The 14,410-nt window shown below is 46.7% G+C and overlaps 1 protein-coding gene across 2 annotated transcripts in view; it reads right to left on the reverse strand.

Moving 5' to 3' along the window:
• The window catches only part of OPCML (opioid binding protein/cell adhesion molecule like), a gene marked incomplete at both ends in the record, with an annotated part of 1,073,109 nt that extends 1,061,027 nt beyond the window's left edge, over positions 1-12,082 (reverse strand). The window contains one exon of one of the 2 annotated variants that reach the window (XM_084251353.1): positions 12,007-12,082. In XM_084251353.1, coding sequence (XP_084107479.1) covers positions 12,007-12,067 — 61 coding nt within the window. The remainder of the gene's footprint in view (positions 1-12,006) is intronic. The other variant, XM_084251352.1, reaches the window with a different exon arrangement.
• Positions 12,083-14,410: the final 2,328 nt, after the last annotated feature.

Raw genomic sequence — 14,410 nt, forward strand, 5'->3', positions numbered from 1 at the left:
CTGAGGTTACTAGAGAGGGAAGAGGGGAGGGTGGAGGCAGGAACAAAGTGGGGAGGGGCCCTGTGGTCTCTGGTTAATGACTATGGGTGCTTTGATGGTGGGGGTGGGATGGTGACATACATCTCAGGAGGTGATAACGTATTCGCCTAAATCATGCACAATGTTGTAAACCAGTTACCCCAATTAAAAAATAATAATTAATTAATTTAAATGAAAGAAGTGCCTAGACTATAATAAAGACATGATACAATCTTCAAGGATATTGTGGGAGTTAAACTGGTGGCAATTGTAAGGCAATGTCATTTTACTCCCTAGTTTTGACCCCAAACAAAAGTTGGGTAGGACCCTTCAGGAAAAGATGCCAAATCCCAATTGTAGTTTTCATCATCGCTTCCCATCTGGGCCTCACCCAAAAAGCCATCCACCCCAGTGCCAAGGAAGACTGGGCACTCTCTTCATGGGATAAAGCCAGGGGACTCCCAAGGAAACTCCAGTCTCTCTTGGAACCTGTGGACTGATGGGCTATTTCCATCTGCCACATTCTCTCTTCCAACATTCTCCTCTCTTTGAGGAGTGTTGGGATATCCCTTGGCATGGGGCTGTTCAGAAGAACCAAGTTGCCTTGTTCAGTGAAGTCAAAGCCTTCCTTACACCAGTCTTCTTAGCGACAGAAATACTCATAGGTGCTTGGCTCTAATACTGTCATGGCCCCTCAGCCCTACCATCTGCTGTATGTCATGGCATTCACCCTTGATCAGATTTGGCAGGTGTCTGAAACTGGACCCTCACTTTCCAGTTTCCAAAGAGTCTACTGCTATTTTGGACCTATTGTTTTGATTGTGTCCATGTTCAAGTCACCCAAGGTTAAGACAGTGGTGGTGGTGGTGGGAGTGGGGCATAAGGTGAGCTGGCTCTTTTGGTTGTCTCACTTACTAGCACACAAGATGATTATGATGTGCATAGAAGTGCTTTGTGAACTGTAAGCCACCACTTAACCATGAATCATTGCTATAGAGATTATAGCATTCTCAGTGTGGATTTATCTTCTCTTGGTTTAGTGCAGAGTCAAGCCCAAATAGGTAAGTGGAAAGAGCTTGTTTTAATGATATAGTGATGATAAAGGCAGTGTATAGACCAAATAAGTCAGGTCGACACTACCTGGAATTTGATACTGTACTACACTGAACATATCCTTCCAAGTATCAAGAAACAATTGATTCTGAGATGTGTCCCAGTTCAGTGACAAAGGTCAAAGTCTGAGAAAGCCTCTGAAAAGGACAAGACTTCTCTTTTGTCTCTTGACCCTGCCACCTTAATCCTTGGATAAAAGATACCGTGTAGTTGCCCTGTTCAGTGAAATTCTTTGTGCACTAAGATGAGAGAGTTTCAAGGAAACAGAGGTTACAAGTCCATTTTCCAATAGGGTACCAGACTGAGGCAAAGTTCAGACCGACCCTTCACTACCCCACTGAAAGGACACCAGGCAGGCTATGAACACAGGTCACTGAAAATGCCGTGTTGAAAAGTTGGCTTAGTCACTTTCTATGTCCCTTTGGATGAGATACTCAGACTCCCTTTTCCTCAATGTCTTCATCTACACAATAAAAGAATGGATTAGGCAATCTTCAAGGTCCCTTTCAGCTCCCAGGACCGCTACTTTTCTACATAAATTTGTGCAATTTTCCGGGATGTCATCTTTGGGAGGAGAGCACACACACTTGCAAATCATCAAGATAATATTTGTGAAACAGTTGAATCTCAATACCCACAAGACACTCTAGAGTCCAATCAAAAGTTCTCTCAAATTCCTGTTTGTTTTATTTCTGAAAGGCAACAGTCACTGGCAGGATCCAACAAATTACACAACTGGAGCTCTTGACAATCTTTATCATGGATTGACACAATTTTAAAACTCCTACATTAGGCCCTGAGAGGACATCAGTTAAGGAAGTAAGATTATTAAACTTCCAGGCATGATAAAATTTCCCAAAACAACCTATTTCTTGTTCCAGGGCAAGCTTACAGCTCAACTGAAAGAGATGTCTTGCAAACAGGGATTTGAGGACATATCTTTTTTATTCTACGAGAGGGGCTGTCAGTGCTATCACGCAGGTTTACTTCTCGATTCATGTTCTTCAGATATGCGTGGGTGGGCCCATGACATTCCTGTAAATTTTCTCCAGTATCCATGTCTCTTCAACTTAGTCACCACCAACTATCTCCCAACAACTGCCATTTACCACCGGAACTACCCCAGTGTCTTCCCAATTGGCTTTTCCTTTCCAGGTTTCCTCATATTGAATCCATTCTACAAACTACAACAAACACAAGATTCAAAATTCAAACCCTCATCCCCATCATGTGATATTTCATCACTCGTAGAATAAAGTCTGAAATTGAAGCAGGAAGTTTCCCAAGGCTGCTGCATGGAGGAGTTGCTGGGTGTACTACACTGCTTGTCTGCCGGTGGTAGCCATGACTACTTTGAACCCCCTTCCCGAACAATAAAGAATGCTTATGCAATGATGGATGCAATAGCAAATTTCCTCATACAAACTGTATAAAACCTTGCCATTTTTGTTTTTGGGTGCTCAGTCCTTTGGGGAGCCATCCCACTGAACCCACCAGTGTGACAATTAAATCGCTCCCTCTCCACCTCTCTGAGTGTTGTCTGGTTTCTCTGGGAAATTGCCTTAACAAGAAGATGAACATGACTTTCAAGGGTTGTTGCATCTTAAGATCCCTCCCAGTGCTCCAGGCTCATCTTGCACCACCCCCCTTTCCTCTGTGTTCCAGATGAGCAAGAGAGTGCCTCTGATGCTTTCCATGTCACGTCTTCATCATGTCCTAGTGACTCTGCCTCCCTCACTTGCCTTCCCCTTTGGGTTTGGATAATTTCTACTCTTCCTCCTTCAGATGTCATCTCAACTGGCACTTTCACAGCAGAGGCTTCGCTAACATCCCTGGCAAGATCCAGTCTCCATGTAGGCATTCATATAGCACACCCCTCCCATCCCGCCATCCTATCTCAGTTGTGATTTCACAGCCACATGAGTATTCACTTGCAGCATGTCCGTCTCTCCTACTAGACTAAATTTCATCAAAGCAGGGACCATAAAGATTTTTGCTCAGGTATGGCATCCCCAGTGTGCAGCATAGTGCTTGTCACATAGTAGGCCCACAACAAGTAATAAGTCAAAGAAACAAGTGTGCTTCGTACTCAGAGCACTGAGATCCCTCTTGTTCAGAAATCCACAGCCATGAAATGTCAACTCTGAAAGAGGCTAGACATTGAAAGTGATGAGGCACAAGAAGTGGGAAAGACCTTTTCTATCGCTTCTGCTTTGCTGAGCCCGTTTTTCCCTTTTCCACATGGACACCAACCCATTTAAGTATCAGTTGCCCAGACATGTCTCACTCTTATGCCATTAGCATTTCCCTGTCCCTAACCCAGCACTTTACTTCTTATGAATAACAAGACTCCTCGTATCGCACAGGATGGACTTGTTGACACCCTGGGACCGACTCAAAATCTGAAATAATTGGGGCCACTTCAACAGACACCCTGATTAAATCTGCTGAGTAATGTTGGTTTGTATTAAACCAACAGCCCACATCAGGGCCCACATCTGTGTTTACAGATTGACTCTCGCGCTCAGGCGTGGCTGTCGCAGCACACAACGTGAGATCCGAAGGCAGCGGCTCCAGCCCAAGCGGCTGCATGTGTGTTGGCTGCTACTCGGAGCTACTGTTTATTGACAAGCATGAGCACGGGGATGAGTAATCATTATAAGCATTCTTTGCACATTGCCACGTCTCATTAGCAAAGTACATGCCAGGCCTTGCTGTCCTCACTCTGCAGATGGAGGAGTTGATGGGCAGGCTGAGACCCAGGGGCCCAGATGCCTCTGAGGATTCAGTGGGATGGAATAGAATGATAGAACAGCTACGCTGACACTTAGTATTGTGGACTGCGGATGGATAACCATTCATTCATCTACTCTTTCATTCATTCAGCAAATACTTTTTGAGCACTAATTCTCTATGTGTCCCTAGGCCTGGCACTGCCGATATGGTTGGAGAACAAAATGTATGCATTTCTTATCTTTATGGACCACAGTATAAGAAAGGAAAGAGAGGGGTCTCCCTGGCGGTGCAAGGGGTTAAGACACAACCTATGAAGCTATCCGCAGCCACTGCAGCAGGAGGAGTTCGATCCCCAGCCAGGGAGCCGCACACATGGCGCAGCAGACTTCTCCTGATTCGCCCGCTACTCCCCTCAGCAGTGTATTTCAGTCAATCTGCCTGTTCTATTCTCCACTCTGTCTCTGATGAATCCTCTCTCCCCAACCCCCCCCACACACACCTCTGGCCTGAATCCCAGTTCTTGTATACATAAATAAATCTTAAAAATAGAAAAAAAGAAAGAGAGACCTGAAACCTTAACATATGTGGACTCACAGTATTAGCAAGGAGAAAGCTGGTGTAGACTTGCATAATAAGGAGGGAGAACAAATCTACTTTACAACATTGAGCATGTTCTCCTGGGAGAGCAAACTTTAAGTTGAAGCCTGTAGCATGGAAAGGATGGTGCTCATTCTGAAGCAATAAGAGGATCAGAATTTTCCAAACTCAGGTAACCTCCAAGATAAAGCCCAGCAAGAAAGAGAGGACATGGTGTGTTTGAGAAACTGAGTCCAGAGGTGCTAGAGTCAGGGGCTGGCCGGGAGAGGGATGGGAGAAGCTACTGAGCAGAGAGGCTAAGCCAAGGCCTGGAGACTATATGCGTACTTTCAGCTCTATTCTCAAGGCCAATCAATGTGTGCATAGAATGTTAAGCAATGAAACACCACACTAGGAAACATCTAGCCTGCCTAGCTCACAATTTCCTGGAAGGACAAATGACACCAAAGATCATAAAGCATGAGGATATTCTTGTTTTTACTATACCCATTAAACCAACCTGCAAGAGTGGTAAAACTTTTGTAAATTCCTCAGGAACAAAGGTTCAGGAATGACCACTAAGGCCATGACAGAGACTCTGTTGCTTGAAATGAAATACCAGACAGACAGGCAGGTTTCCCTCACGTAGGATTTCAGTGTCTCTTACCATCTCCCACAAACAAGCAGGCAGCCATTCCAATCAATGACCTGGGTCCTATTGCATCGATTCATCTTGGCCTTTCCAGAAGTCCGAGCACAGCATTCCTGCTCATTGCTGGGGATGTGCCTGCATCATAATAATAAATCCAGCGTACTGCCCAGGGGTGTCTCAAAGCATTTTGCAAACATTTAATTAAATTAGTGTAGTGACTGCAGGGGAGTCCCCAATCTCTAGTACCAAGAGGTGTGGGTGGGTGGAGGTTGAAAGGAAGCAAGTGCAAGACCCGCCTCCAACATTGCTGGGGCGGGGGCATGGTGCCAATGGAGGACCCTGGGGCCTCAGTGTTGGGGTGAGGGCAGGGAGGCACTCACATCTGCATGGCCACAGCTGCCTCTGGTACAGGCAGGGAAAAGTGTGAACCTGCTGCCAGAGGCACCAAAACATGGCGATGACAGCAGGGAGTCCTGGAGAAGGGCAAGGTGCATATCAAGAGGCTGTGGCTTGCTTTCCTCAAGAAGCTGTGGATGTGATTTGGGAGAGCTAAACTCTGACCTGGAAGGGGGTGTGTGTGTGTGTTGACATGAATGGGGGAGGGGCAGGAAGAGAGGATGTAGATTCACACACCTGTGGGTTGGTAACAACAAGCACACTGGTCTCCAGTTTCCCTCTGGTGATAGGGTTTCTTTCTGCCCTATTCGCAGAATCACTTCAATCCAGGTCTGAGCCTACAAATGCCCCTCCCCTATCTTGGAGCACAGACTTCGGCAATGTAGAAATCTAGCAAATGGAACTATCTCCATGTCCCACTGTATTCCCATCTCCCACCCTTCAGCAAAAGGCAGACATCACTGAGGCCTTGCAAATGAAGCAGCAGAGTCTCAGTCTCCCACCAACAGCATAAAAGGGCATGAGGGACAAATGTCCACAGGGCCCGGCGCCCAGCATCTTTAGCAGGTCACAGGGCAGGGGAGCAGTGCAGAGCCTGTCTGCTTCCTCTGAGGACCTGCCAGCCCGTGTCTGCTAGGTGCCACTCAGCATCCAGAGGTGCTAACATCCACCGCTGCTGACAGCCAGGCTTGTCAGCAGCCAAGGGCCATCTGTGGGCTGACACTTGAGTTCACTGACAGGAATAGTGAGGCTTTGCTTTCCCTCTCTCCTTTCTTCCTGGTCCTAGGCAGCTGCAGGCGACTGGCAGCTGTCCCTGGGCCCCTGTCCAGTGAGCCAGGGACAGAAAAGTCACAGGCCACGGCTGAAGGTGACAAGGCGCCAACTGTCCAAGGCTGATGCACAAGCCATGTACCTAGCACGGAAGGTGTCCTGAAGCAACATTTTAGGGGAGCAGAGGGGCTGGGCCTGTGCCCGACTGTGCACACAGGGCCACCAAAGTGCAGGGGCCTTAAAGTCAGTGTGTGGGATTCATTGGGAGTCCCGAGGAAGAAAGTACTAAACAGTTTCCTGTTCTGTTGGCTCTGTGGTTCCTGAATCAGAAGAGTATTTTACTGCATGTAAGATTTTGTTGAATTCAAACTTATATAAGAGCTTATTGGGTAAATGGATGGATGGACTGTCTTCACCTTGTTTTCAGCATGGTGACAAAGATGGAGATGGTTTGTATGATCTTAATTGTTTTTCTCCTCATTCAACAATCAGAATTCCCTCTCTCCACTATGAGAGACACCTTGTCTTTTTGCCCCATGACTTGGAGACAAGGCTGAGCTTTTTATACTAAAAACTTGTTATTACCTAACTGAGATTTTTAACTTCTCTGTCCCACTGGAAGCAAGAAACCCTGGAACTCATTCTACAGATTGGTGAGACAGACGCAGAATAGCTCGAGTCAACCAAAAGAATTTCTGAGAGCTCTTCATCAGAGTCTGGGGGGCCTCCCTGATGAAGCTATCTGCAACTACTGCAGCACGAGTTCGAGTTCGATCCCTGGCCAGAGAGGTGACCCTCATGGCACAGCAGACCTCTCCTGTCTCACCCGCTGCTCCCCTCAGCAGTGTATTTCAGTCAATCTGCCTGTTCTGCTCCCCACTCTTGTCTCTGGTGAATCCTCTCACTCCCTGGACCTCTGGTGGGTACCCCAGCTCTTGCATACATAAATAAATCTTTTTTTAAAAAAATCAGAGTCTGGGTTCTCTGCTTGCACACACTGCAGTGGGGTATACCGGCTCCTACAAGAGTTCATGATGCTGACCCAGGGGTGGGGCAGTGACCATCTGGATCATTCCTATTGACTCAAGTGGGAGACCCAGGATGAGAGGTACTAAATAAGACCTAGACAAATGCTAGCTGTTTAAGAATGTCTTTTTGTAATTTTCCAGATTACAGGGATGGAGCAGAGAGTACTAAGAACCTGAGAAACACAAGAAGCACTCAGGAATATCTCAAGCCATTGGGGGGCTCTGATCAATCTATGGTTGAATGCAGCCCAGCTAAGACTCTAGAAAAAGCAGTGAGTCTGAGGCACCTGACCTGTCCCCTTCCCAGAGCCCACTATTGCCTCTAGGCCAGTGCTCAGCATTGACAGGATGTGATCTGACCTTATTAACATGCCAATAAATTTTAAAGGATCAAAGGCCACAGGATAGCTTGGGGGAGAGGGGTGTGGATCTATGACTATCAAATGGATGGAAAGTTTTTGACGATAACAGCACATAGGCCCTTGCTCACTTCTCTTTTATAGTGAGTCTAGGATTCTCCCAATGGCGAGTGATGCTCATAGGAGACCCCTTCTGCAAACCAGGCAATCTTGCAAGTTTTTCAGCACTGTTCTGGTTCAGGGTACTGGAAACTTGGCTGTAGAGTCTTCTTGCAGGAGTCAGCCCAAAGCCAAACATCCCAGCCCAAAGCACTTAGGGCCCAGGAGGCTTCCCTAGAGGAGGATATAGGAAGGCTTATGTTGGTAAAGAAAAATCCCCACTTCATAGAGTTGTCTAGCCAAGTCCAGGGCTTTCTGACCCTAATAGTGTTACAGGGCAGCCCCGATATTGAACGGGTTCCTGGCTGTGGGTCCTCACCCGCGCGCTTACAAGGGACTTATTAATACTCCACTACAGGCACACACAAAAGGTTAACAAAAGGTTTATTTACAAGGGAAAAGGAAATAAGGAAAATGTACAACTCAGGGAGAAAATAGGGAAATAAAGTCTTTAATGCGTCCTACCCAATCCGCCGACCTGGAAACCCAAAAAGCACTCTCCGAGCTGGCCTGACACTGCAAGCTGGCGGAGAGTCAAAATGGGGGACCCCTCCAAAGCCCACGTGTCTGGCTTTATACCAACCTGGCTGCTTAACCCCACCCTCAGGTCCCAGCCACCTTCCCTTTGGTGATGATGGGATTTGGAGTTCCCAGTGTCTTTGGCTTTGGCCTGGGGTGGGGGTGGAGTCCACAAAGCCTGTACGGAATTAGCTTTAGGACATCCTTTTCCCCCTAACAATAGGACAAAGCCTGATTAAGAACTGGGATTCCTGGCCATAGTGAATCCAGAATCACCAGTGGGACAAGGTCGTCAGTCCAGGCCAGTTAGATGGGCAGGCTTCACACCTGACTTCCCAACTTAGAGTCACAGACCAGAAGAACACGAGCAGGATGGGATGAGAGGGGGACAAACAGGAGGTAATGATCAAAACTTGAGAAAAGAAGTCACCAGGAAGACCCTGTGTTCCCATCAGCAGTGGGTCCCGGGCTGCTGGAGGGTGGCTCTATACTGGAGGAAATGAGTCTGGCCCCTAAGGATAGCGACAACCCCACACGTCTCCTCCAGGGCTGCTTGCCCTTTTTCAGAGCTAAGGAAAAAAGGCAAGCAGATGAGGGTTTGGACTCCGAAGCTGCAGTCCAGAGTGGGTTTGTGTAAGTCGCTAAGGCCTGCAATGCTGCTCCCACTTGCCTGCTCAGAGGTAGGGGCAGGGATTCTGCCTCTGAACCCTTCCCTGCCCCCAGGGTGATTCTAATGCAAATACCCTGCAGTCTTCACTGCCTGCTTCCTCTACCTCAGGGCTCACTGGTTACCTTACTCATCTTCCTACAAAACCCTCAAGCCCAAGGTCAAAAAGTCATCTTACACAGAACCCTCTCTCCACACTAGGACTACAAAAGCACCCTCAGTCTTGATGCTGGGACCTGGGGAAGGTCTTAAACCCTGGCATGACAATTAAGTTGTCTAAGGGGGCTCCCTCCCGTGTGGGGTGTAGGCTCATTAGAATTTCCATTATAGTTACTGTCTTTCCCACCCCTGAGATTCTGCCTAGAAAAGCAATTTATGACCATCCGACTCCCCCTGGAAGGCACCAAGCAAAATATTAGCCTTAGAATTACTCTAGGATGGAAACTTGTTTTACCAAGAAATAAAAAGCTGCAGAGAAAAATGGCATCAAGGCCTAACCAGGTCAGGTTTTCGTGATTACATTAGCCTCTGTCTTGAGACGCAGGAAAGTAAAGGGCTAAGTAAATGGCTAAGGAGCCGTATTAACACTGATGGGAGAAGAAAAAAGCATGGGGGGAAACAAAGGGAAGATCTAAAAAATGTAATAAAGGAAGTAAAAAGAAGTGAGGAAAAAGAAGTCACAAATAAGCCTCTGCAGATACTCAGAACTTCTGGATAGGAGCAGGCTTTGCAGGAACCCTTCATGAAGGCGTATTTTCCTTCTCTCCAGGGACACCTGCCAAAGCCAAGTTTTCCTCCTCCCTGCTGGATGTCTCCACCTGGTTCCTGGCACAATTAACATAAAGACCAGCCCTAAGAGCAGGTGACCCTCACCTCAATGTGCCTCCATCCAGCCGCCATCCACCAGTTTTATCAAGCCTGGAGGACCCAGAGGTGGGGGGCATTCCCCTGGACATTGATGACTGTAGGTGAGGATGCTTCTCCTGCAAGCAAGGTCAGCACTTCCCAACAATAGAAGGGAGCTGCGTTTTTGGGTACCACGGGACCTCTAGAGGGAGGTATCACCCTGATTTCTGACTTCCTTCAGGGTGCACTGCAATGCAGCTTCAGCCTGCTGGGGCTCCGTCCAGTCCCCTTTTGAAGTAATGTTCTGACTCCCACCGTGAGGAGAGCGAGTTCACAGCCAGGATCCCTTGGGTGGGGTCCTCATCTCTGCTGCTCTGCACACCTGTGTCCCAGTGCAATAGGGAGGGAAGCTGATGCTAGGAGATCTGGGGGGCTGCCAATCCAGTTGTGGGACTTACACACACAGCAAACTTTGTCCCTGGCTCTGTGCACCCAAAGCGCCCACCTGCTCCCTCTGTGTGGCTGCAGCCGGGGACTGAGTGTTCCCTGCTGCTCTGCCTTCTCCAAGAAGCCCTGCCCCAACCCTCCCCAGTCCCCTCAGGAGCTTGATTCAGCAAGAAGGACAACAGCACCCCCACTCTAAACTTCTCAGCCCAAAACAAACAGCTGGTAATCTGGTTTTGCAGACCCTATCTCTGCTGGTACAAGTACAATTTTTTAAAAAAGCATTATAAGATGTTATACAACAAAATTCTTTTCTTCTTTCTCCCCAATAAACTTCCATTTTTCTGATTTCACTTGGGTAGCTTTGAAATACTTAGGGCTTAATGTTCTTAAATACAAAAATCAAGTGATTTGGAATATAAAAATGTAAGAGTGTGTGTTTTTTTTTTACCTGTGTTAGGATATGGAAGGTTTAAGAATCTTAGCATTTATGTGTCTGTATTTATGTATGGGATTTTAGGTTCAAGCTAATGTTTAACCAAAAGCATGTATCTCAATTTGGAAAAAGAAGAAAATTTTTACTGGGTTGGGGTATAATGTGGAAACCCCACAGACCCTTTGATGCTGCCTAAAACCTTGGCAAGCATAACCTGGTCCCTTCAGCATTGTTTGAAGGATGCCTGCAGGCTTTCAGCTGTCTGCTTGCGAACAACACACGTGCAATTATCAAATCTATTAAAACGTGTTGGGTTTTGCAATATTTCCATGAAGTATATTCTGGCAGGATTGAAGCATCTTACCTGTGTCACTGCTGATTTGTTTTCCCCAAACAAGTAATTGCTGTGTTAGGTAGGATCGCATTTAAGTCATTCGATAAGGTAGGGAAGGTAACTGGGCAGAATCAGGTAAATCCTGATTCCCAGCCTTCCTCAGTCTGAGCATTCCAAATTCTGTCAGGGGAAATTCACATTTCCGATGTGAAGAGTACTACAACCGAGAGGATTCTGAATTTCAAAGGCATAATCTGCCCATTTGGTAGAAGGACAAAGAAAGGATGAGAGGTGGCAGAAAGACTGAAGACAAGAAAAGCAGGAGCAGAGAAAAGGAACTATGAAAAGGAGAGGAAGGAGTTGAAGTGAGGGAGAGGAGAGGAGAAAGGATTCTGAAGAAGGGAGGGATTGGAGAGACAGAAGAGGAAAGGAAGGAGAGAAGAGACAAGAAGAAAGACAGAAAAAAAAAAAAGAGAGAGAGATCCAGGGAGATGCAGAGCTCGGAACTGATTCAGAAACCAAGCGAGACTAGGCTGGAGAGAGAAATAAGGACGCCCCATCTATCCTGCAGGTCCCAACATAAGCGGTCAGAAAAATCTATGACTGAGAGTGTAAACCCCTCTCCTCCTGCCCCTGGGACCGCGACTGGTTAATTCCAGTCAGTGTCTCTCCAGAAACAGCAGTGCCTCACAGCGCGGTGCAGATCTCGAACCCAGCTCAGCTCGGCAGATGGCATTGCCAGTAACAGAGAGCAAATCCCGTGCTGCAAGCCCTCTGCGTGCGTGTGAGTGAGCAAGCGGGTGTGCGCGGCGTGCATTCAGCAAGCTACCTCTCCCCTCACATGCATCTCACACTCCCTCTCTTCCTCCTGGGTTGCCTTCCTTTCCTCTCCTCTTCTGCTCTGACATCTCTAAATCGCCCCCCAGGAATAGAGAAAGCCCTTCTCGGATACCTGGGATGAAGAGCAGGGCGGTTGTGGCCGAGAAGATGATCCAGCAGGCAGGGTGGTACATCTTGAGGCTGCGGTGTCTCAGCTGCTGGGCTTGCCACTGCTTCTGCTGCTGCTACCGCTGCTGCCTTCCTCTGTGCTGAATTCTGAGCAGGTTTAAATCCAATGTTTGCAAAGGGAGGGAGAGAGCAGAAGAGAGAGGGAGCAAGAGAGAGCGCGAGAGATGGGAGCAGGCAAGCAGTGTCTCTGTTTTTTTTTTTTTTTTTTTTTTCCTTGCACATACACACAACTGGCAAGAATCATCGGCACCAATCTGTACAGGGCTCTGAGCAGACCTCCTCCAAGGCCCCCATTGGCTCCACTCTCCTGAGCGACACCGGAGACTTTTCCTATTTGGGAGGCTTGACTCCAAGGGAGTTGACACTTCCTCTTCCTCACCCCTCACCTGGAGCACAGCAGTGTGCACTGGCATCTGTGAATGCGTGCCAGTGTGTGGCTCTGGGGCACACCCCAGCTCCGTGGTGGGCAGTGGGGAGGGGCTAGAGCTTACCCAAGCAAGGCTCAGAATGGAAATGTGACTAAAGCCCAAGCCAATTCCTCTTCGTTGTTCTTTCTTTGGTCCCCAGGCAAGGAGGCAGCGGGAGCCCTAACTCACAGGAAACGCTCAGACGGTTAAAGCTGCCCCCCCCCCACTCTGCCTTTTAAGAGAACTTGGAAGAGTTTCAGTTTTCCCAGCAGGAAGATGGGTGCATTAGAGTTGGATACAAAGAGAGTTGGCCAGTTCCCACAACGAAAGCTTTCTGAAACTCTACTAAGACAAGATGCTATAGAAGCCCAAACAATTGCTGTGATTACAGCAGAGACAGGGACAGATTCAGATTAGAGCAAGGAGGCGAAAACTTGCTGAAGTCACTGCAAATCTTCAAGGGTGCCGTGGCTTTCTGCTTTCATTACTGGCTTCTCCCTTTTACAATCTAGTCTGTCCCTTCTTCTGGAATAGCAATTTATATGGAGTATTTCTGGGTGTGGTTGACCTTAGAATTTTCCCTTGTTCAATAACTGCTCTAAAAAAGGCCCACAGTCCTCCCTAAAGCATGTTTATGATTGGTCCATCTTGCTTGCTGAATAAAAGCCACTCCTGGAGTATCCCCTGAACTCTGAAGCTGTGTAATAAGACCAGCACTTGCAGTATAGGAAAGACTGGGCAGGTTTTTGAAAACTATTTCTATCCCAGGATACCCTCCAAATACCCTAGGATGGTTTGGATTCCTTGCCAACTCAACATGTGTGCACAGCTGGAGATGTGTGTGCAACTACCCCTGTGCAACTACATCTCCTCTTACCCTACATTGTTGGTGTTCATCAAGAATCCAAAATGGGTATTCATATGTATTATTTCAGTTAATCCTCTCATAGCCCTTCCATATGGGCATTGTTATCCTGGGGTTTTAATAAGCTGAAACTAAAGTTCAGAGAGGTTTAGCAACTCAGCAAAGGCCACACAGCTAATAAGAGTCAGGATTTGTTCTACAAAAAAATCCACACAGATTCCAGTAAGCACTGATACCTATAACCAATTGCCAACAAGTTATTTTGGCTTCACAGAGCTTCTCCCTTTCTAAGAAAAAGTAAGCTTATTTGCCTTAAAGAGGTAAACCCATTAATTATTCCCCTCTTATAAACAAGTCTGAAAGTTTTATGAATCGAGTAGAAAATATATGACGAACTTCATAGAAACAACTTTTTTTAAGGCTGGGAATATTAAAAGTATAATTTGTTCTTGTCTAAAAATGCTATACAATCTATTTGAAAAGACTAGCCAAAAATTACAATATTTTTGATTATACACAAAAGATAATGGAATATACATATTAAGTATTAAAATCAAATTCTATAGAACCAATAGGTACAGGCATGTCATTTACAAACAAATTGCTTTGCGAATCCTCTGAACAATGCTAGAATCCTCCAGATGTTCCTGAGAATTATCACTAGTGGCTGAACCTCGCAGAGAACAGAAGTGGCTTAAAGTGGGTGGAAAGGAACAGACAGGTCATACAAATTCGATGAATATTCCAGGAGGAGAAACAGATACAGTCAGAAACCCTTTAGGGAAAAACTGGAAGAGGACATGGGCATGTAGATGGAAAATAGAGTGAAAAAGGCCAGCATCGTAGACCAAAGTTATTTAGAAATTTCCTATTGTTGCTGGGGGACAAGTTCATTTCCTTTTGAGACACAGAGTGATATGAATAAGGGGGAAGTTTACTTGGAAGCTGATCTGGGTAAAATACACAAGATGGATTGAAGCAGGTGTATTGCTAGGAGACCTTGTCCAGATTTATCAATTCTGAAACCAGGTGGTGGCAGAGGAAGAAGAAAACCCAGGGATAAGTGTGAAGTGGAA

This window comes from Talpa europaea, assembly GCF_964194135.1.
Source record: "Talpa europaea genome assembly, chromosome: 12".
Taxonomy (NCBI): Eukaryota; Metazoa; Chordata; class Mammalia; order Eulipotyphla; family Talpidae; genus Talpa; species Talpa europaea.